Source organism: Bubalus kerabau, chromosome 19, assembly GCF_029407905.1.
Source record: "Bubalus kerabau isolate K-KA32 ecotype Philippines breed swamp buffalo chromosome 19, PCC_UOA_SB_1v2, whole genome shotgun sequence".
Taxonomy (NCBI): Eukaryota; Metazoa; Chordata; class Mammalia; order Artiodactyla; family Bovidae; genus Bubalus; species Bubalus kerabau.
In genome coordinates this window covers 17,071,119-17,094,362 of record NC_073642.1, presented here as the reverse complement: position 1 = coordinate 17,094,362, position 23,244 = coordinate 17,071,119, and the positions used below count along the sequence as shown (strand labels likewise).

At 46.1% G+C, this 23,244-nt stretch overlaps 1 protein-coding gene across 4 annotated transcripts in view; it reads right to left on the bottom strand.

Moving 5' to 3' along the window:
• The window catches only part of AKAP13 (A-kinase anchoring protein 13), a 322,447-nt gene that overhangs the window by 173,864 nt on the left and 125,339 nt on the right, over positions 1 to 23,244 (bottom strand). For all 4 annotated transcript variants that reach the window (XM_055556686.1, XM_055556687.1, XM_055556685.1 and 1 more), the window contains 2 exons: positions 11,914 to 12,210; positions 2,937 to 3,120 (listed from right to left, as the gene is read on the bottom strand). In XM_055556686.1, the coding sequence (XP_055412661.1) occupies positions 2,937 to 3,120; positions 11,914 to 12,210 (481 nt within the window). The remainder of the gene's footprint in view (positions 1 to 2,936; positions 3,121 to 11,913; positions 12,211 to 23,244) is intronic.

Here is a 23,244-nt window from a genome sequence, read left to right as displayed (position 1 = left end):
GGCACAGCACCTTTCAGTTCCCCGCTCAAAACACTCGGTATAAGCAGCAAAGAATCAAAACAACAGATTTCTCTTGGGAGAGGTATAAAGGGACTGAAATAAACATGATGTTTCAGCTAAGGCTAAACTGTAAACAGTTACAATTAATGTAAAATGGATACAAACGATACTTCAACTTCATATTAACTGAATGGGAGGGTAAGAGACAGGCCTAAGTGAGAATTTACAATTTGAAAGGGAGAAGGAGTAAGCATACCCAAGTCTAAAGATTTTAGTGAACTACTAAGAAAGATAACTATCACACAGCACAGCAATTCTTAACTTCCCACAAATCTCACTGTGAATTTCACAAATGAACTCTTTATTCAGAAACACACATGCATAAATTTCTGTTAATTTCAAAGGCTGTGGATCCCAGGAAGTCTCCTCTTGGGTTCTCCGAATCTTAGCGGGGAGCCCGGCCACTCTGGCCAGCTTCCCAGGAGATGCAGCTTCTGTTTCTGGCTCGACCACCTTGTCACTCTCATCCCCGCACTCTGCCACTCTGGATCTCAGCTTCCTCATCTGCTAAAGATGATCTCATCTCTCCTGACTCTTTATGCTGGGAATTCTAGAAGAGTCTAATGACATCACAGGAAGAGTGAGGGATGTAGTAAAATCACCTCCTGATCATTTCTTAAATTGCTAACTATGACTCTTGAGACTCTTGAGAGTCCCTTGGACTGCGAGGAGATCCAAACCAGTCCATCCTCAAGGAAATCAACCCTGAATACTCATTGGAAGGACAGATGCTGAAGCTAAAGCTCCAATACTTTGGCCACCTGAGGTGAAGAGCCGACTCATTGAAAAGACCCTGATGCTCAGAAAGACTGAAGGTGGCAGGAGAAGGGGATGACAGAGAATGAGATGGTTGGATGGCATCACTGACTCAATGGACATGAATTTGAGCAAACTCTGGGAGATAGTGAAGGACAGGGAAGCCTGGTGTGCTACAGTCCATGGGTTGCAAAGAGTGGGACATGACTTAGAGACTGAACAACAATTAGGACTTGGCACTTTTTCTAGGCTGCAGAACAGTAACAGCCAGAAGAATCTCAGTCCAGAGCTAGATCTGTGACAAGGGTGCCCCTATGGCCCTGCTGTAGCCCTACTGTACTGCCCTACTGTGAGCGAGACTTCTCAAGCTGGCTTTCCTTTACCTACTCCCTTTCGAAAGGAGCAAAGCGGCTGTCTCACATGTAACAGAGGTGGCAGTATAAAGCAAAGCAAAGTCTCTCCTCCAAAAACACATACTCTAGTTTCCTTAAAGCTGTGCTGCAAGAATGGTCTTGTGACATCCTCTCCCGGCATATAAAGAAGCTGTTGTAATCATTCTATTTCCCCATCTGGATGGCAATCCGTAACCAACTCTGCTTCCCAGCAAAACCTCTGTGCTCTAAGACTGAATCTGGAGAAAACTGCACTTGAACTTCACAGCAGTAATATGGAGTTGATGGGACGAGGCTTGTCTTCCGGAGGCCGTGAGGCAGACAAACAGAAGGAATCCAGTCACAGCCAGATGGGAAGTGCGAGGGAACGGAACGCGTTGCCCTCTGGAATAGTGTCCCGGGAGAGCTCAAATATCCACAGCTCATCTGACGTGAGGTGTGCCCCCTCCCGCTGTTACTGGATTGGAGGCACCCATCAGAAAGCTTTCCGCAAGGAACCTCCTGTTTGGAGTGACTGGGGACGTTATAACCATGGGGCAGGTAACGAAAAACAAACAACCCCCCACCCCCATTTGTATAACAGGAAGTTACATTACATTGAGATCTCTTCTGGGCCCTTCCAGACTACCCCCCACCACATACACACACAGTTTAGTAAAAAATAAAAAGCAACTAAATCGAATCTAACATGGGTAAAATACCTGAGAAATTGCAAAGACTGACTTAATTTACAAGGGTCCCTTGATTGCTAAAGAACACAGATCCAATGGGATTGATTCTTGCTCATGTGGTGGAAAAGATGGTGATGATCATAAAGCAGTAAAGAATACATTAAATAAGAGAAATTATAGTTGACATTTTCTGTCTTTTATAAATACTCCGAAGAAAAGTACTGGCTGGGGAGAATGGATACATGCATATGGATGGCTGAGTCCCTTCACTGTTCATCTGAAACTATCACAACTGTTTTTGTGGATATCCCAATACCAAATAAGAAGTTAAAAAAAAAAAAAGTGTTGGCTGTCCTAATGCATTTATTTTTCTATTTACTCAAGAAAAAAGGAAGACGAACTCTTTGAATGTTTTGACGAACGGCCTTCCTTCCAAGCACTCTCTGAAGAGTCAGAATGTGTAACAACTGGACCCACAAACACACAGGCAGGATTTCCGACAGCACGTTTCCAGGACAACTCGGTTGCTTTTTACTGCTCCTTGTATGAAGAGACCACTGCTCTCCATTTTATTTATAGAAATTACATTCAAACCAAAACGCAGTGGTTCAGCATACTTTCTATATGCAATTATTACAAGTATTTGCTTTGAGTTAACTCTTTCAAGAATTAAAGACATATCGGGGGAAAAAAATATAAGGCCCAGAAAGTCTGTTCCCTCTTGGACTAAGCTGGGGAAACTGGATGCCCTGGATCACAGAGTGCTACCCCTACAGACCAGACTTATTCTGAGTTTTCAGTAAAATTTAAGAGGCAAGAAACAGTGAGGGCAGAGAAAGCTGAGGAAAGGCAAGAAAAGGGAAGGTGACTTACGTGTGTTCCTCTCAGACAATGAAGTGCTGAGCAGGAGCAAGCTTACCGACCTCCAGCGAAAGGCAAGGCACAGAGCTGAGGGTTTACTTCCCAGCTAAGGCTGGAGATGCCACGTGGGCGGGGTTACTGTGAATCCGGGGGTGGGGCCGGCCCAGAAGGAGGAAATGGGAGAAGGCGCACTTACTCGGTCAGGAGCCTGTGCAGCTTGTGATAACCCCGCTCCAAGGCCAGGCTCACAGGTGTCGCTCCTTCCTGGTTGTGGATGCTCAGAGCTCCGCGGCCACCTGGCTTCTGCAGCAGGAACCATGTCAACCTCAGCAGCCCCAGCCGCACGGCGAAATGCATCAACGTCTCTCGGGGGCCACCATCTGCAGACAGCGGACAAGACGAAGATCAGGGAGGAGAACATGAAAACCCAGAGCAAAAGAAGAAAAGGATGGTTCAGGTCAACGCCACTGCCTCCAAGCCCCTGACAGCATACCATTAAGCCTCAACATATAGCATGAACAATTTTACCGTGGCAGAGTAGAATCATCTCTCAAAGACAAAACAAAGCTAGAAAAAAGGATGAGAGGCCAAATCTCCTATAGGAGACAGTCCTACAAAAGAGGAACCATTTCTATATTCTGATTTAATGCAGACGTTAAGGGTGACTGCACACATACTGGGAGGGGAGGGAGGGAGGGAGGAAGACAGACAGACAGAAAAAATTTAAGAAGTGAATGCAGCCTCGCTACATGGGGATCAGGATCCAAGGGGAATAGCTGTTGGGGCTTAGATGGGTGTATCAAAAAATATAATTACTTAAAAAAAAATATATCACCCAGAGAGGAGTTGGCTAGTTAAACACTAAAAACAGGTTCTGCTTGTTAAGTACACACAGGTCTTTTTATTCTCCCACATGAAGGGCAAATCAAATTGCTGGCAGTGGCAGCTTTTTTTGTTGTTTGTTTAAGAAAGAAATGCATCTTCTGGCATAATAAGAAAGACCAATTCCAAGAGGATAGGCTAACAATCTCAGAAGGAAAACTACGTGCCTGTTTCACCTGAAGCCAAGGCCCCGTCTTGGTACAGAGTCACTCTGAAAGTGGCAGAGGGAGGAAGGGCTTTGGAGTCAGACAAACCTGGGTTCCCATTTGGCATTTACTGTCCGTGTGAGTGGACACAACCTGTTTCAGCTCTCGGAGCTCTCCTCCCTGCCTCCCTGGAGTGGGGTGCCACCACCTCTGCTCCCACGGCCGCAGTAACAGCTCAGAGGGGTGGGCGAGACGCTTGTCAGGTGAAGGCTGTGGCGGGTGTTCAGTGAATGTTGCGTTCCTGCCCTTCCCTGCTCTCTGCTCTGTCCCTCCTGACCTCCAATCACAATCCAGGTTCGCTGGCAACACTCTCTGCACCTCGTCCGACTTGGAATGATGAGGCTGGGCTTACCTGACCCCAGGGAGTACCACTCAGAATGGGAATGGTGCCCTGGGGTTGTGCCTGCTTTTGCCCCCTCAGCTGCGCTACCATCTCTCATTCTCCAAAGCTTCCCGGAGGTCTCGACCTACCCCACCAGGCACGCTCACCCTTCTTGGACCCCAGTGTTTTCCCCTTACATTTAAGTCCCTGATGCTTCAGATGTGAGCAGTAGGGTAAGAATAAATGCATTGCAACCCTGCAACTGTATATGAACTGCACTGTCTTCTAACGTCACACATGCCTTAGTCTAGTCTCCTTATTGCTGGGTTAAGTTTCCTGGGAGGCAAAAACCATCTTTCATATTTTACACTGTCCTTACAGAACTCAGCACACTAAATGGTTTATATGATGGGTGACAGAGGCATAAGGCTGGAAAGACATCAACGCTACGGAAGGAACCGGTGCACGTGTGGGTGCCAATATGAATAAACAACTCAGAGCAGGTGGCCAGGCCAGAAGGACGGACGGGAAGAATTTTCAGAAAAGATCAAGTATCACCACGTGACTTGTGCCTTGTGCTTGTTTGCAAGCACTCTGACACCCTTACAAATACAAAAAAGTGAGTAAGGCACTGCCAGGGAACTCGATGATTTTTTACAGACTGGTTAATCCGGCCTCACTAGATGGCACCTCCTTAAAGCAGTTCCTCTGCACCCCCAGTCTTCCTCATCCCTCATGTGCTCTGAGTCAGCTCAGCCTTCAAAAGGCAGAGTTCCAATAACAAGGCAATACACCTGCTTGAAACTGGCACCCCGATTCCAGCACCCGGGGGACCCCAAATCTCATCCTACAGTCCTTAGGAGCAGGTGCCACGTCTGCTTTTAGGCCGCCCCCTCTTTGCAGTCAACAGGTAATAAGAATAGTAATATCTGGTGAAGGCTGCTCAAAGCCATGCACTGGACTAGGTGCTTTGTATTCACTCTTTCCATTCTCACAATAACCCTATAAGGCCTCGTTATCCTCTTTCCGTGGATGAAGACAGGTTAATAACTGCCCACAGCAAAAATCAGCAAGATCTGAAGATGCTTCTGTCTTGAGTCTAGAAACCGATCCCTCTCCGTTACTCCATCCCATCGCTTTTTGTTTAAAACAAAACAAAACAAAACAAAACCACACAAGCATTCTCATGCTGTAGCTTAAGAAGCACCTTCTCTTGTTTTCCTCCAAAAGTAATTTTTCTTATCTAACACACAGTTTCATCATTGCTTTTGTTCCTTTCATCTCAGTTTAAAATCCAGAAGATCTACAATTTGGAATTGACCTCTGTTCTGTTTTCTCTCTTGCGATCTTTGTGTTTTCTCTGTAACTGGGAGAGCTGCTCAACTTTGCTATTCAGATCACTAACTGCATTTCCTATGATGTCAATTGGGTCCTTTGTCCCCAATCTGAATTTAATTATGCTATGGCATTCTGGTTGTCCTTGCATCATTTAAGACAACTCCCTTCCATCTTTGCCCTCATTGTGATGGCTTTTCTGCAGATGTAATTAAAGGGCCTAATCAGTTGATTTAATAAGGAAGATTATCCTAGCTAATCTGGGAAGGCCTAACCAAACCAGCTGGAAGGCTTTAACGACACAGCTGAGATTCCCCTGGACAGAGAAGAAACCCTGCCAGAAGAGGACGGTGTCAGCCTGTGGCTGTGCAGGCCATCCAGCGTGGGACTTCCCCTCCTGTCCAGGGAGGACAGCCTTGGCTCACGCTGGTGGGTTTCAGCTTGCCCCGATCTTCTCTTCTACTCTCGCCCTCCAAATTTTGGGCTTGCTTAGCTAAGTCTCCACAACTGTGCAAGCCATTCCCTGAAATCATCTTCCTACCGGTTCTGGTTCTCTGGGCAACCCTGATTAACACAATCATTAAACTTGTATTTTTTTCTCCCTCATTGCTTCCTTCTCTGATTTTATAACGGGTCTGACTTCTTCAATCTCTTAAAGGGCAAATGAAAAACCTCTTCTGAATTTTCTTGGGTTTCTTAATGAAAATTAGAGAGGCCACCATCTGAATACTCATGACCCTCTTCCATTCCCTTTCTGTTTCAGTGTTACTTCAAGGGCCTTATGCTGGTTGGTTGATTTTCCTGTTCAACTATTTTCAACTGGGAAAAAAAATAGCTCTGTGGGCCTGGACCCAGCTTCCCATGGAGAAGGCAGGAGGAAGTGTCTTGCTTCCTATCTACTCATGTGCTGGAAGCTTCCCTCACACTCAGCTCGGCAGAGAAAGGGGCTGTGCCTCGTGAGAGACGGCTGCACCTTTTCAAGTCATCGGCTTTTCTGTCTAAGCAAAGGGTCCCAACTTCTGTGAACAAAATGGTAATCCAAGGCTACATGTGCTTTTCCTACCGCTGGAGCCACCCTGCTCGCAGTGCCCTTTGAATGTGTATCTGGGAGACTCCAAAATCTCCATTCTTCCTACTGACTCCTCAAATAAACCTCAGGTCCGGAATGATGCAGGAATTCTCATGCCTCGTGGGGACGGGCAGCAGCAGGCCCATGCGAGAAACGGGCATCTGGAAACACGCCACGCATGACCTTGTGACGGAGTCAAGGTTTGAGAGGCAATAAAACCTTTTGGAGCTAAAGTGCTCCATAATGAGGAAACACCTGTCTTGGAGTCAATCCTATAGATTATTATTATATATTATAAAATATCTTTGCTTATTTTCTTTTTTAGCAGCTACGAATAGGTGAAAACATACAAAAAGTCTAGTGAGAGCAGCTAAGGAAAAATTTCCATGGAAAGCTATCAAGCAATCTGGAAAAGGTATGGGAATTAAAACCTCAAATGATTACCGTTGTGGTTTCACTAACCAAACACCAGATACAAAGAACTGAGAACACAAGTTTAGTGCAAACTGGCTGAAACCTGGCTCACCCTTCTCTCCACCCCAACTCTCTCCACCCCAGAGATGATCAGATCTTCTCGGTTAGTTATACAACACCATCTAAATAAGAAGGTAGGCTTCCCCCAGGACCTTGCTCCTCTTTGCTTTCTTCAGAGCAGGGCTTTCAAGGCCCACCTTCTATTACCAGAAAGTTATGCTGACTGCCACTGTACGAGGGTCTTTCAGGGGAAAAACTGTCTTAGTTCACCCTTTCACTAACCACAGGTGCTGAAAACCTGAGACAACTCAGTGAAACTCGGTAGCTCAGAGGGAAGATACTCCCACCCCACCATTCACCCTCCACCCACATGAACCCGTATTATTTGCCTTTAAGGCAGAACTAAGGCAAAAAAAAAGTCCAGTGCTTCATGTAACTAGGAAGTAAAGAACACTGAGGAGGATAAAGCAGACAAACTCCCTCTTGATGATGTATGGGTAAGGAAAGACTCTAGAAATAAGCTAAAAAAAAATCTCATTCTGCTTCAAAGAAGTTTTTTTTTTTTAAGTCCTTTTATAGAACATGCTGCTTTCCCACATCAGAGCTCATCACTGTCTTGTCCAAAAGGTACTAGATACTGGTCATGGCATGCTAAAAATGAAGCGCCTGGAACTTTCCTGCTGGTCCACTGGTTAAGAATCCACCCTGCAATGCAGGGAACATGAATTCAATCCCCAGTTGGGGAACCAGGATCCTATATGCTGCCGGGGAACTAAGCCAAAGCTCTGCAACTGCAGAAGCCTGCACATTGCAACTACCGAACCTGCGTGCTTTAGAGCCCAGATGCCACAGCTACGGAGCCCAGCGCAGCCAAAATTTAAATTAAAAAAAAAAAAAGTTTAACAACAATAAAATTTTTAAAAGCCTGCAAACTAGCACATACTCCAGGATATATTTTCCTCCGTTTTACAGATGAAGAAATTGAGAAACAGAGAGATTAAATATTCTGCACACACTCTTGCAATGAAGCCAGGATGGTAACAAACTGACCCTGCAGCTTATGCTTTTTCCACTTCATAATATCAAGCCTAAGCCAAGAGTTCTTTTATTGTTTTTAATTTATTTTTAATTGAAGGATAATTGCTTTACAGTATTGTGTTGGCTTCTGCCAAACATCAACAGGAATCAGCCACAGGTATACATATACGACCCCTTCCACTAGAACCTCCCTCCCCGTCCCACCCCTCTAGGTTGTTACAGAGCCCTGGGTTTGAGTTCCCTGCTAAAGCCAAGAGTTCTTAATGTCATGTTCTTAATGCCTGTGGTTCAGGGAGATTGACTCCTGAAACAATATGTACAATTTTGCAGGCAGGTTCCTATGTGTTTTTTTCCATCCGGAAAAATCGGAGCTATTTCCAAAGGAGTTAGTGACCTGAGCCTTAAAAGTTAAAAAGCAATGCATCTAAACGATTAGAGTGGGAGGATTAACCATAAATCCTCCCTCACTTCTTTGTGTAAGTATCAGGCTGGAACACCTGTAAACACCCAGCTTTCACCAGGAAGCAGTGCTGTTATGTAACAAGTGCTCTATTTAGCTGTGTGATTACCCCAGGCACCAAGCTGACTTACCTTCTTCCTTTAAACATCTTTCAAAAAGCATCTGATGTGCAACTCTCTGCTCTAAGCAGACTGCTTCTTTGCATTTGTCCCCCTTCCCTGGTGGCTCAAGCAGTAAAGAATCCACCTGCATGCAGGAGATGTGCAGGAGACCCAGGTTCCATCCCTGGGTCAGGAAGATCCCCTGGAGAAGTGAATGGCTCCAGTATTCTTGCCTGGGAAATCTCAGGGACAGAGGAGCCTGGTGGGCTACAGCCCACAAGATCAGAAAGAGTTGGACACCACTGAGCGACTCAACCCACCACCACCCAACAATAAGCAAGGACCTGTTACTGACGCTTTGTCTGTTGTTTAGTTGACTCTTCTGCAACCCCCATGGACCATCTCCTGCCAGGTTCCTCTGTCCATGGAAATCTCCAGGATTTCCAGGATTACAACCAAGACACACAACCATCCAACACCCAAAGAATCTCCCCAGGACACCCCTTTGTGGTCAGACCTTTCCCCTACTTCAAGCCCCTGGAAACTACTAATCTATTTTCTGTCCCTACAATTTTGCTCTTTCTAGTGAGTGAGTGAGTGAAAGCTGCTCAGTTGTGTCAGCCTCTTTGCGACCCCTTGGACTGTAGCCCACCAGGCTCTTCTGTCCATGGGATTCTCCAGGCAAGAATACTGGAGTGGGTTGCCATTCCCTTCTCCAGGGCCCTTTCTAGAGAATCATATAAATTGAGTCACAGAGTAACTTTGGAATCTGACTTCTTAGTGCAATACATTTAAAATGCATGCAGGTTTATGTGCATGTCAACAGATCACTCCTTTTTATGGCTGAGTAGTATTCCATCGCATGGCGTACCACAGTCTGTGTACAGTGAGGGAGATCTGGGTTGTTTCTAGCTTGGGGTGATTGTAAATAATGCTGCTACAGGTACATTAGGGCAAAGATTTCTTAACTAAATGTAACTTTTCATTTTTCTAGGACATACAGCAAAAAGCGGGAATGCTAGGTCACATAATAAATCTAACTTCATAGGAGACCTCAAACCGTTTCCTGGGGCGGCTCTCTTCCAGCAAGATCTGCGATGCGGTTGTGAGTCCTCGCGAGCGCCTGGCCTTCCTGAAAATGTGCAACAGTGCCTTACTGTGGTTTTCAGGCACTTCCTTAAGTGCCCAAATTTGAGTTAGCCTTCCTGTACAACAGAAACTTAAGAAGTACACGGAAAGACCATAAAAATACTAAATCTGGCAAGCTTTCTATTAAAGACAAAGATGCTAAGACCCAGAGAAGAGAAGGATATATGTCTAACGTCTCAGACCTGTGCTTTTCCTACAGTTCTTTCTAACCAGGTGACATGAACAAACTATCCAATTCCTGTGCCTTCTTTAAACAAGACAAAGCAAAATCACACAAAACAACTTTATGCCCCATAAATAACTAATGCAACCCTTCTTGATACTGATTTATGAATGGCAACCAGAATAATCATTCCAATCACAACACAGAAACCGCAGGAGTGGACTTCCCTGGTGAAGCACTGGAGAGAAATCCTCCTGCCAATGCAGGGGTCAGGGGTTCGATCCCTGATCTGGGACGATTCCACATGCCGGAGCAACTAAGCCCGTGAGCCACAACCACTGAGCTTGCATGCTGCAACGACTGAAGCTTACCCAGAGCCCGTGCTCTGCAGTAAGAGACGCCACTGCAGTGAGAGGAGCCACCGCAGAGAAGCCCACGCACCACAACGAAGAGTGGCCCCCTCATCGCAAGTAGGGAAAGCCCACACAAGACGATGAAGGCCCAGAACAATCAATCAATCAACAAACAAACAAATCAATATGTAGGTGGGAGGGGGACAGGAGGAGCTAGAAATGTCTGAACATTAGGTTTCTGGAAAAGTGCCCACTGTCCGATATAATGGCAAATCTTCTGATCTCTAGATCTCAGTAATGCAGAGGTTTCTCAGGCACTATGTTAAAAAGAAAAAGGATAAATGCTTTTTCCCTTCATTTGAGCATCCAAAGTTCCTCTTGTATTTCACCTGGCAGGAGTGCCCGGTCTTATCTTAACAGGAAGCCCCTGACAGTGGGGGCCCCTTCCTGCAGCTGGTCACTGCCCCAGTGGTTAAATTCAGTGGGTCTAAGAGAACTAAAGCTAGCAAAACCTCGCTGCCCTTCTTCCATGAGAAGAACACAACTATCTGGTGGGTCTAGAGAGTGGGGAACTGAGCACCCTCCCGGTTCAGCCCCGCTGGGCACTCCTCCTCAGTCAGGGTCTGCCTGCCTGCGGGGGGGGGGGGGGGGGGGGCCGGGGCCTTCTGGGCGACCCCTTCATAACACAATAACCAAAGTCAGGAACACTGCAGGGCGGTCCTGTGACTGTCCTGTTCTTCCAGAGATAAGAGTCGAGAGGATAAGCAACCCCTTCCGGCAAGTGGACTGATGTCAGCCTTTCCATTCAGTTTCTGTTAGGAACAAAGCAAACGCTCTGATCTCTGCGTAACTCATAAATCTTTCCATTAGATCTGCACTCAGGAGGGAAAGATGACGCTGTTCGCTGGACTCCAGGTATATGCTGCTTCATCAGATGTGTGTGTGTGTACACACACAAACATTCACAACATCTAACAGGTGTCATTTACCACAAGAATAATGACACAGGAAATCCCCTGTCAGAAAAAGAGGAACATATATAGATACCTACTACATCACTGCTTTTTAAAAAGTGGAGTCCCGAGCAGATGAAATAGACCAGAGTGAGGGCACTCTGGTTACAAACGTGCGGGGTGGGTGCTCCAGGCCTTGGTTAGCTCCCCTGCGTGCCCCTCCTGATTACTCCCCTGTCTTTTCCTTCTTCCAGCCTCATGGAATTCCTAGACACCTTGAGAATACAATAATGAAAATCCTGTCTTTGATCTTTAGAAAGAAGTGTCAAACGTTCCTCTGCTGCCCTCCTCATGAAGGACGGGCCTCTCTCTATACACAGGAGATCAAGCGTGCAGTCGGGCCACGGAAGGGCATCGAGCCACCGGCTACTCTAACTGACAGCTGCCGCTCTGAGTGAGCCCTCTGTGGGGTCGTTTCCCAACAAGAACTGGCCTGACAGCTCGGCAGGAGGAGCCAGGAGAGGCGCCACTGAGGCCACTCTGCTCCTCTAACGGCACAGTCTATGCAGCCACCGTGGAGACGGGAGGAGCATCCCCAACGGAAAGCAGCCCCATCCAAAAACAAAGAATCCTAAGTTCAAAGGCTGCGGGTCATCCGAGGTCCTTACCGTGTGAGGTTGCGTCTGTCCCCAACACGTTCCACTCCGCTGGCAGCTTCAGGTGCCTGAAGGCCAGGGCAACTTTCTCATCGAGGGAGTTCACGTCCGAGGATGGGGGTCCTGAGCGATCCAGGAAACGGGTGAAGTTCAGGGCCTGCTGGTTGCCAGCACTGGTGGCCAGGAACTGGGCTGCGTCATAGGCCTCATCCTGGATGAACTGGAAGTCCTCTTCCGCCACCACAAACACAGGCAGGCCCTCTTTGGAAGCGCAGAGCAGCACCTTCACTGTCTCGCAGCAGTCATGACCTAAGGAGACACAGGCAGGAGGGAGACAGATCAGAGCCCTCCTCCTGAAAGACCGGGCGGCGGCGGCAATCTCAGCTCTTCCTGCGTGACATACACGTTCCCCCTCCTGAAAGGAACCCCCTCCTTCCCCCAAGCTCTGACAGTAATCTTCCATACTTCACAAAACTCCATCTCTAATTCATTTTTCACAAGTGCTATTTGCAAATATCAATTGGTTCCCCTGTTGTTGTTGTTCCGTCAATCAGTCATGTCTGATTGTCTGCGACCCCATGGACTATAGCTCACCAGGCTTCTCTGTCCATGAGATTTCTCCAGGCAACAATACTGGAGTGAGTGGCCATTACCTTCTCCAGGGGATCTTCCCAACCTAGAGACTGAATCTGCGTCTCCCTGTCTCCTGCATTGGCAGGCAGGTGCTTCCCAGTAGCCACCTGGGAAGCCCCGGTTCCCCTACCAAATAACAGGTTAATTTTGTATTCCAGTTGCCACCATGCTGGCAGCATAATGTTTGGCATTAACAGTCTCTGAAAATCTTAATATACACTAATTTGTTCAACTTGAACAAATTAAAGAATGAAAGCTCAAGGACCTTGCGATGAGGCCTAGTGTCCAGTGGGAAGGCTCCTGAGCAGCCCTGGATCTGGAAACCCAGCAGGGAAAAAGTCACTTCCACGGGTCACCCGGCAGGAACTGGACTGAGGCTCCAGTACCCCGCTGACAGAGCCTGGCAGGGCACGGTCCATAAGATGGCAAAGAGTCAGACACGACTGAAGCAACTGAGCAGGCACCAAGCACGCGACCTGATTTCACCTCACTATTATGAAGCAATTCAAGGCAGAGGAAATAACTTTCGCTCTGAGATGCCCATTCTTTCTTGTAATGCAAAGAGAACTTCAAAGAAATCGCCCGGTTTGCACAGGGATGATGCAATGCCAGGGCCAGAGACCACGGTGCCCACTGCCCAGAGGGGTAGAGAATGCATGAGCTCTGACATCAGGCAGCAAGCTACCTGCCACCCTAGGGAGCTCCACTGGTGTCTAGACCGGGAAGGTGTGAGCACTGTTCCCGCAGGGAGGCATTCCTGGAAAATCAGATCTCCCTGGGGTTTTCAGCAATGTTATGCATTTCCAAGATGCGGAATGTATTCACCAAAACACACTTTTCCTCCACCTTCAGGCACTGATCTCAGCTGGTTGGAACTATGCTCCTAACATCATCATTTCTTCCATAAATATCTTTCTGATGAGAAAATAAACTGGAGTTGGTGTTTCTGAGTGAGCTGCGCCCCCTGGCGCGCTGCCTGAGGAACTGCAGGCACCTGAGGGCCAGGCTCCCAGAGACCACCCACATGCAGAGCCCATCCTGACTTCTGGATGAGCTGGAGGGTCCCTGAGTGCCACTCCCCAGACCACAGGTGCAACCAACAGAGGCTTCCCACCCGGCAGAGCAAACTAAGCTTTCTGCTGTCTTTGAAAGAGAAAACAATCATTTTTCTTCCCCATGTGACCAACAAGAGAAGTAAATCGATATTCTACAGACTTCCCCCCACCCCCACAGTGTGTGTTTAGTCGCTTAGTCGTGTATGACTCTTTGTGACCCCATGGACTGTAGCCCATCAGGCCCCTCTGTCCATGGGATTCTCCAAGCAAGAACACTGGAGAGGGTTGCCATTCCCTTCTCCAGGGGATCTTCCCAACCCAGGGATCGAAGCTGGGTCTCCTGGCATTGCAGGCAGATTCTTCACCATCTGAGCCACCAAGGAAGTCCCTTTCCCCCCAGGAGCCTCTTTAAAGGCTTTCCTTTGTGATGAAAAGTCTCTCACTGGTGTGTAATCTAAGGATGGGAACAAGTACTGACTAACCAAGAACCCATGACACACCAGGCACCTGATGTGTCATTTTCTCAGCACAACAAATTTATATGGTGTGTACTGTCCTCACATTACAGATAACTCTTGAGGCTTCAAGAGATAAACTGCCCAGATTCACACAACCATGAAGCAGAATCTATCAGGTCTGATGCTAAACATCATGGTGTGCGAGTTCTGTAAAGCATCGCTTACAAATGGAGAAGTAGCAGTGACAGTTACGCCCCTGTCTGCAAGGAGCCCGCCCTATACTTGGGGTGACAGGCCAGGATGCCTACTAAAGCCAGAGGGACAGGCTCATGAACCCCGGAAACCAGTCTCCTTTCGAATGCATAACTCCACCAGTTGCTCCCATTGCCTTCCCAGCTGAATTCCTTCTAGAAAGGCTGTGGGAATCAAGCATCCTCTGCCCGCATGGGCGTGGCTCTGTATGTATACTCAGATATGCATTTCAATTCAACAAATACACTGAATGTATACATCTATTACACAAAATGAAATTAGGGGGAAAAATATTCATCTTTCTTTGCAGGGCAGCCAGCCTGATTATATAAGACAACTTTAGCAGGAACAAATCAGCTGGTTCAGGTAGTTAAGGTTTGGGTGGTTTTCCTGGCAGAAAATAACTTCTTTGAAACTGTTCTGTCACATTTAACAACTAACATCTGGGGGGTTCCCTGGTGGGCCAGTGGTTAGGATGCGGTGCTTTCACTGCTCAGGCCCAGGCTCAATCCCTGGTAGGGGGAAAAAATCACTAACATCTATCTGGACGTCCACCAAGCTCAGGACACTGAGTAGAAGCTGAACACACACACACATCCACACACATACCCACCCCCCCAACCCCCTGCCAGCAGCAGCAGCTAACCACAGGGATCTAAGCCCTCCAGAGGTTTAAAGAAACACAAACCATGCCCCTCAAGCAAGCGGACCAGTGCACTTCACAATGTCACATGTGGGTGAAAGCTGGCAGCTAAGGACCTCCCCCACCACCCCACTCCTGCATGTGTCTTTATTGAATTTGTTGTACTGTTACTTCTGCAGCTAAGGACCTCCCCCTTCCCCCCTCCCCCATTTGTAAAGTCTTTATTGAGTCTGTTACACTGTTACTTCTGCTGTTTGTGTTTTGGGTCTTTGGCTGTGAGGCATGTGGGATCTTAACTCAGGGACCAGGGATCCCCCTGCATTGGAAGGTGAAGTCTTAAACCCTGGACTCTTCTGATACGGGTCCTGCTCCCAACTCTCAACCCCAGAGGTTCTTACTGCAGCCCTCAGCACTCGAGATGCTCGGTTGGGCCGCATCCTTCCTTCCTGCCTCTATCACTAATAATACTGACAGTAATTGTCGCTATCACCAATAATCTCTGTTCCAGGCACCATTCTCAGAGCTTTCCAAATAACAGCCCATTTAACCCTCACCACAACCCTGAGCAGCAGTACTACTAAATCCCCATTTGTCAGACGAGGAAATCAAGGTACAAAAAGGTTAAATATCTGCTCCAAAGTTCTAAAGCTCCTACCAGTGGTAGAATCATAATCTGAACCCAGGTTTACCTGCTCTCACGTCTGCCCCTACACCTACATGGAGACAAGAAGGTTTAAAGAGTAAACGGTGCTACCATGGAAGAACCAATGGGAAAGTATGGAAAACTCCACGTTCAAATCCTGGCTATGAGACTCCTAAGTTGCCTGACCTCAGAGCATCTCTGCTTCTCCAGGCCTCACGTACAGCGTGAGGGGGCAGCCTCTGTAGGCACTATGGTTCCTCTAGCTGTACGAGTCTGTGGGTTTCACCAGGCAGAAGGCGGGGAGAGAGAAACTCAGGTTCCAGGAGTAGGAAATGGTTTCAAAAACATAAAAATGGAAGCAGAGTCCAAAGAATGGAATAATTACTGTAAGAGACAGTGTCAGTAAGATTACTAATCAGGCTACTTCTAGAGGCTTCGTGAGAGGACAGACCCAGGTTCAAACCTAGTTTCTTACTTCCTAGACTGTGTGGTCTGAGGAAAGTGACAAGCTCGCTAACACTTTTAAATATAGAGAGTACCCTCGTCTGCAAAGTGAAGACCTTTAATTTAGAAGACTCCTCTCAAATTCTTTAATACTTATCACCCCAAACAACATACACACAGCCTCATTTCATTTCCAAATTAGACAGACAATACCTATTTCAGTCAGAATAACTATAGCTGACCCTTTAACAAGACAGGTTTGAACTGCATGGGTACACTGATAAGGTGGATTGTTTCCCCACGTATATGTGCTACTATATTTACGATCCATGGTTGGTGGATGGAACCACAGACACAGAGGGTGGACGAAGGGACCAGAGCACCTGTGGATCCTGGGGTCTGTGGGGCTCCTGGAACCCAGCGCCCTGCAGATACTGAGAGGTGACTGGACCCGAACAATGTGATGGTTCTCACTCACAAACCTCACCAGCAATGAGAGCATTTCCCGTTTATTCAGGGCTTCCCAGGGGGCTCACGCTTAGCCCTTCAAGGTTATTTTTCTTTTTGAAAGAGAACGGTTATGTGTGTGTGTGTGTGCACATATATATATACACATACATATAATACACACACACATAGGCTATATATAAACATAGACACATATGCTGGATGTACATATATATGCTTCCCTGGTGGCTCAGCGGTAAAAGGATCCACCTGCCAATGCAGGAGATACGGGTTTGATCCCTGGCTTGGGAAGATCCCCTGGAGAAGGAAATGGCAACCCAGGCAGTATTCTTGCCTGGAAAATCCCATCAACAGAGGAGGCTGGCAGGGCAGGGGGTCACAACAGATTTGGACAAGACTCAGTGACTAGAGAACAACAACAAAGCTCATTTTAAAACTCCTGACAGTCCTTCGAGGTAACTGAATGAATGTCAATAAAAGCTAAAATTTGAGGTTTCACAATTCAATGAGAACGTGAATAAGGTGGGATCCAAATTGAATTCTACCTTCAAAACTTAAACACACTCTTAGCAGAGATCTTACACTACCCTAACCTACAGTAATAATACCTACTGCCCCACCCATCTTTCTTACCCTTCTCCTTCCCCAAGCCTGGGCAGAGGCGTCCGGGACACCTGGGAGCCAGGTGTCACACGGTCACTACGGTGAACATCAGCACTGCTCTGTGAGTCACCTCCTGTATAAACACAGGAGCCAGGCCACCGTCCCGATCTTCAGCTTCACCTCACACTCCCCTGCACAGGCGCGCGCGTGCGCGCGCGCGCACACACACACTCACACTCACAGCCAAAGGCCGTGGTGAAGCAATACCCACATAATCCAAAACTGCAAAGTGCAGAACTAATGTATCTGCCCAGAAATCTAAAACTGCTAAAACGACTGTTTACTTGGCTAATGGGGTGGGGACAACAAAGGGAGCAGAAATAGAAGGTTTAAGGGTGTGTGTGTGTGCGTGCGTGCGTGCATGGTTTAAGGGTATGTGTCTGTGTGTGTGCACACGCATGCATGAGCTCAGCAACAGAGGCACCCTAATTCTCTCTGCTGCTTTAGCTGTCAGAAGGTGGATGGGCACACTACGGTCTGCTCTGTGGAATTAAAACAAAACCGTGTGCCAGGGGCGGCGGAATGTCAGAAAAGGCCGTGAGACATTCAGAAGAAGTCATCGAACTGTGTGCCCGATATTCTCCCTTCAGACATGAATTCACAATCTGAAGGAGAAACTCTGAATCATGCTAAGTACAATGTGCCATATATCTGGAATCTGTTTCGTATGATTATAGGGTTCGAGGGTTAAAAGAAGACTGGAGAACTGAGGGGTCCTGGCACAGTCTTTGCTAAACTTTCAGTCAATTGGCAGCGTTATTACTAAGCACGAACCAAGGGCCTCCCCTACGTCTGGAAAACCACCCTGCAAGACTGACAAGGCTACCCTCTAACATCATGTTTTCACATGATCTGAGTTCACAGAATTGGTTTTTAATCCCTATGACCTTTCAGATAAAGTATATATATATATTAAAAAAATTTTTTTTCAAAAGCAAAGGTTATATGATAATACGGACCCATTAATAAAACTGAAATCACTGCATCTACCCACATAAAATATCTTACTACTACAAATTAGCTCTAAAGACTCAACTATCTTCTGGGGCCATTAACTTAGGACTGCCTTTGTACACACAAAATACAAGGTATTAACAATGTCTACATCTTCATGGCAAAAGAAGGGATGGGATGGGAAACCATATCCAGTCTGACATAATGACCACAATTTAATTCCTTTTTACATGAAAACAGAAGCTGCAGCATAAGAAGAGTAACAAGGTTTTCGGCTACTTCCATGGCATTTCTCCTTCCACTCAAGTTCCTGGTAACTGAGAGAGGAAAGAAAACCACAAGTCCTTTTAAAGAGAGGGAAGTACTGGAAATTCCACTGAGGCCCTTCTGAGGGAAAGACCTCCAGAGAATTGAGAGAGGGGAAGAAGAGAGACAGACTGTTAAAGAAATAAGGCCTAAAACCTCAATTCCATTTTTTTTTTTTTTTGACACTGACTTCTGAATATAACGCACAATCAGGTCTGATAAGTTTTACATCAGAAGTATGGAATAAATCATGGGCTGGGAGAGGTCTGACCATTACTGAGTGAATTCTAAGAGGTCATGAAGTAGACTAACAACTAGGGGGAGAGTCAGAAAGTATCATAGATGGCCATATTCACAGCAAGCACCTTACAGAAACAGGTGTCTACTACTACTGGTAATTAAAATCATTTTAATATTATCAGCTATTGTTGTTGTTCAGTCCCTAAGTTGTATCCAACTCTTTGCAACTCCATGAACTGTAGCATGCCAGGCCTCCCTGTCCCTCACTATCTCCAGGAGTTTGTTCAAACTCAGGTCTGTTGAGTCAGTGATTCCATCCAACCATCTCATCCTCTGTCATCCCCTTCTCCTCCTGCCCTCAATCTTTCCCAGGATCAGGGTCTTTTCCAGTGAGTTGACTCTTCACATCAGGGGGCCAAAATATTAGAACTTCAGCTTCAGCATCAGCCCTTCCAATGAATATTCAGGGTTGATTTACTTTAAGACTGCCTGGTTTGATCTCCTTGCAGTCCAAGGGACTCTCAAGAGTCTTTTCCAACACCACAGTTCAAAAGCATCAATTCTTCAGGACTCAGCTTTCTTTATAGTGCAACTTTCACATCCATACATGACTACTGGAAAAACTACAGCTTTGATTAGAGGGATCTTTGTCAGCAAAGTAATGTCTCTGCTTTTTAATATGCTGTCTAGGTTGGTCGTATCTTTTCTTCCAAGGAGCAAGCATCTTTTAATTTCATGGCTGCAGTCACCGGCTGTAGTGATTTTGGAGCCCGAGAAAATAAAATATGTCACTGTTTCCATTGTTTCCCCATCTATTTGCCATGAAGTGATGGGAACAGATGCCATGATTGTCATTTTTTGAATGTTGAGTTTTAAGCCAGCTTTTCACTCTCCTTAAAATGCTCCTATTCAGGTGACTCAAGGCAAACAGATCTCTATTACTGTACCAAGAGATTCCACATACGCCCAACACAGCTTCTGAGCTAAGCGCTGTCCCTGACACACTGGAGAACTGAAAACATAAAGGGGGGAATGTATGTGCTCCCATACAACCAGGAGCACCTGAGCGGGAAACAAAAATTTAACTGCTCGTGGTCCTCTTAAAAGCATCTAAGCCTTTTTTTGTGCTCAGAGGTCAGGAGGTGTTGTGCTCCTGAGGTCAGCGAGCTTTTCCGCAGGCTCCTTATCACTGTAAGACGCACCTGTACCCATGGCAACAAAATGGTGTTACAGATAAACAAAAGTGCTTAAGCATGACCCAACAATTACTTCATTTCCTATTAGGCTAAAAGTGGCACACATCCCATCCGGGCCTTCTCTTTTGAGGATGAAACAATCGGGACTTTGTTTTGCCCCCGCACCAACAAAAGGGAACCCTGGAAGTGCTTGCTGGGCCAGCCAAGCCCAGACCGCCTCAGTCGTTTCCTATGACAAAGACGGCATTCGCAGTCAGTAGCGGAAAAGACAAAAAGAATACACTTTACTACTTCGGTTTGGCAAAGGATTTGAAATTTTGGTGTCTTTTTCTTCCCTCTGGAGTGGCTACACAGTTAAAGGAAGTTTTTGATCTTCAGACCCACACTCTAACAGGAGAGAGGACTATCTGCTAAAGTATGTACCTACTGCTAGTTTTCAGTGGTCTAATGGAAGATGTGCAAATTTGCATAAAGGTACCAAAGCTCTCTGTATGTGTGTAGAGAAGCATTTAAGGAGAGAGGGAGAAACAGCAGGCACAGGAATCATGTACATTTGGGAGGAGAAAGGGCCGAACTGACACTAAAAATCTGGTGGACTATAATCTAGCTTATTACTCCAAGGAAGTATGCTCAATCTTTTAGTCACTGACATCTCCCAAGCAGCTTTTCTAAACATTTCTCTCTGTTTGACATCCCCACCCCATGAAATTTTAATACTACAGACATCTCATACATTTGTATGTTATATCTGGGCTTTATATGTGAAGAGTGAGATCGGGGAAATGGGCGCTCTTCTGGTGGCTCAGTGGTCAAGAAGCCGCCTGCTGATGCAGGAGATGTGGGCTCCATCCCTGGTCCAGGAAGACCCCACGTGCAGCAGAGCAACTGAGCCTGTGTGCTACAGCTGCTGAGTCTGCACCCCACAACAAGAGTAGCCCTCACTCACCGCAACTAGAGAAAGCCTTTGTGGCAACAAAGACCCAGCACAGCCAAAAATAAAACATAAGCAAACAAAGTTATTATTATTATTTTTTTTTTTTTTGGAAAAAGAGTTAAAAAAAAATTTTTTTTTAAACCACCTAAGAACCAATTCTCACCCCTCTGGGAGGATACTGGCCCCACTGTGACACGTGAACTCCATCCCAGTACTGTGTCCAGAGCTCAAGAGGGTGCAGGGTCCACACAGGCATTTCACCTGGACACCAGAGAGCACACAGCTTCCTTCACCTGGTCCTCCCCAAAAGTAGCCATGTACACTGATTAGCATTGGACATTAATTTACGTCTTTTAAAATATAAAATCACATCTGCCTAGAGATAGCCTTGTAGTAGGAGTATTTTAGGATAGGGAGACTTAGAATCCAGTGAAAAACTAACTGATTACTTTGTCAGAGAGCGAGGGCATCTCTGATTGGGCCAGTTAAAAGCCTAGAACTTCTCAAGTGTTACTTGATTTGGAGACCTCTGGACATCTACTGCCAGAAACAGAGCCTTGGTTCACAGGAACTGAGAGATACGGTGGTTTCACTGCAGGCTACCTGTTGAGACCTCGGCTGTAAGCAAAGATTTTTAATTAAGCCCCCTAGGACTTCTGATCATGATAGATGTACTTTTCTCTTTCCTTTCAATAACAAATCTGCTTTATATAGAAACTTCCCTTGATAAGTGAGAAAGAAAGGAAAGATACCAAAGAGCTGAGTCAAATCCTGGGTCAAGGAATGTTTGCTATTTTCCTGTCAAACAAGAACCTTCGCTGTGAATTCTAAAAGTAAATGACAGACATGTGGGGCAATGCTAGGATTTCATGTCATGACAGATTCTGCACCAAGGCCCTTCACAAGGCTTCACCCACTGAATACCCTGCCTTATTTTCCATCCTGCAGTTACTGCTTGCTTGGTCTATCTTCGCATTCAATTAATAAAAGTGAGCACAGGACAGCACCTCATACCCTCCCGGAATTACCTTCAGCAGGTACTCAGATTTCTTTATATTACTTACTCATCCTACAGCCTTTGAAAGAAAATATCTCGACCTCATCCCACAAGGAGAATCACTGTTTTGTTAAAATGGGATTTGGGGTTGGATTTGTTTTATATGAAGAGAAAAGAATAGAGGTATTTTATTTTTATTTATTACAAAGGCAACACCTTTTGTCTTTAGACGTATGTTTCACAGCAAATTATATTCTTAAACTAATCAATTTCATAGGTATTTTGAATGTAGTATTATACTATAAAACTTTTTTTTAATCTAGTGTTAATTAGCACAAAGACAGCTTTACTTTTGAAAGAGAGGACAGTATTTCCAAAGTCTTCATATGTTTTTCTTAAAAATTACTATATATGTTAAAAATTACACATGCACTTTAAAACAGCCAAACAATTTAAAGGCAGATAAAGTTTCCAAAGGCTCCAATTAACTGTCCCAAGATGCTACTAATCTTAACATAATTTCATTTTTTAAAAAGGGGGGACTGTATCATGTCTACAGCCTGTCTATGGTGATAAGGCAAGAAAATGCCTTTACAATTTCTTTATAAGTAAACATACATATACAATTCATTGTTAATTTTATCATCAGAAAAGCCAAAAAGTGAGAAAATATGAAAGAAACGGCACTGGGGCGGGGGTGGGGTGGGGGGGGGGGCGCGATGGACTGTAATCTCAATATCTGGAGTCAGAGAGGTTTTTCTTCGGGGACTATCAAGAAATGTCTCATTTCCTTACCCACCAAAATCATAAAATGTCACAGATGAATGAACATCAAGGAGTAGCTGTCTTAGGAAGGTCAATCAATCATCTAGTTTTCATGAAAACTAAACTATTACACAGCAGTGCCAGTGAAGCACACGGAGGACTCCAAGAAAAATCAGAGCCAGCAATCTGCATGCAACTTGACATTTGCAGACACAAAGCTCTTTTTCTTCCATGGTCGGCCGGACGACTAGGACCCGAGGAGCAAGCCCCACACGGGAGCCGGGGCGGGGACATCGTCCCGACAGCAGCAGCTGCGGACAGGCCGGGTGCGTCCCCCTCTAACCAGGACGCACAGGGCAGGAGCGGACTCCCCACGGGGAACTGTGACTAATATGACGTCGCGCTCCGCACAAAGTCTGAGCCCATCAATAGGACACACAGAAATCATCAGATGCAGCTCTGGACAGAAAACAGGCTCCTGCCCCAAGACAAGAAGCAACACAAGAAGCCAGAGAGTCCTCTGGCAGTTTTCAAAAGAAAGGGGTGGGGGGCTTTGTGTGTGTGTGTGTGTGTGTGTGTGTGTGTGTGAATATGTGTGTGGGGTGTGTGTGAACAAATGTATGTACAACCTTTCTAGCAGGGCAGTTTCTGAGAACCAGGATGAGTTTCAACATGGTAGAAACCCGGTCTCA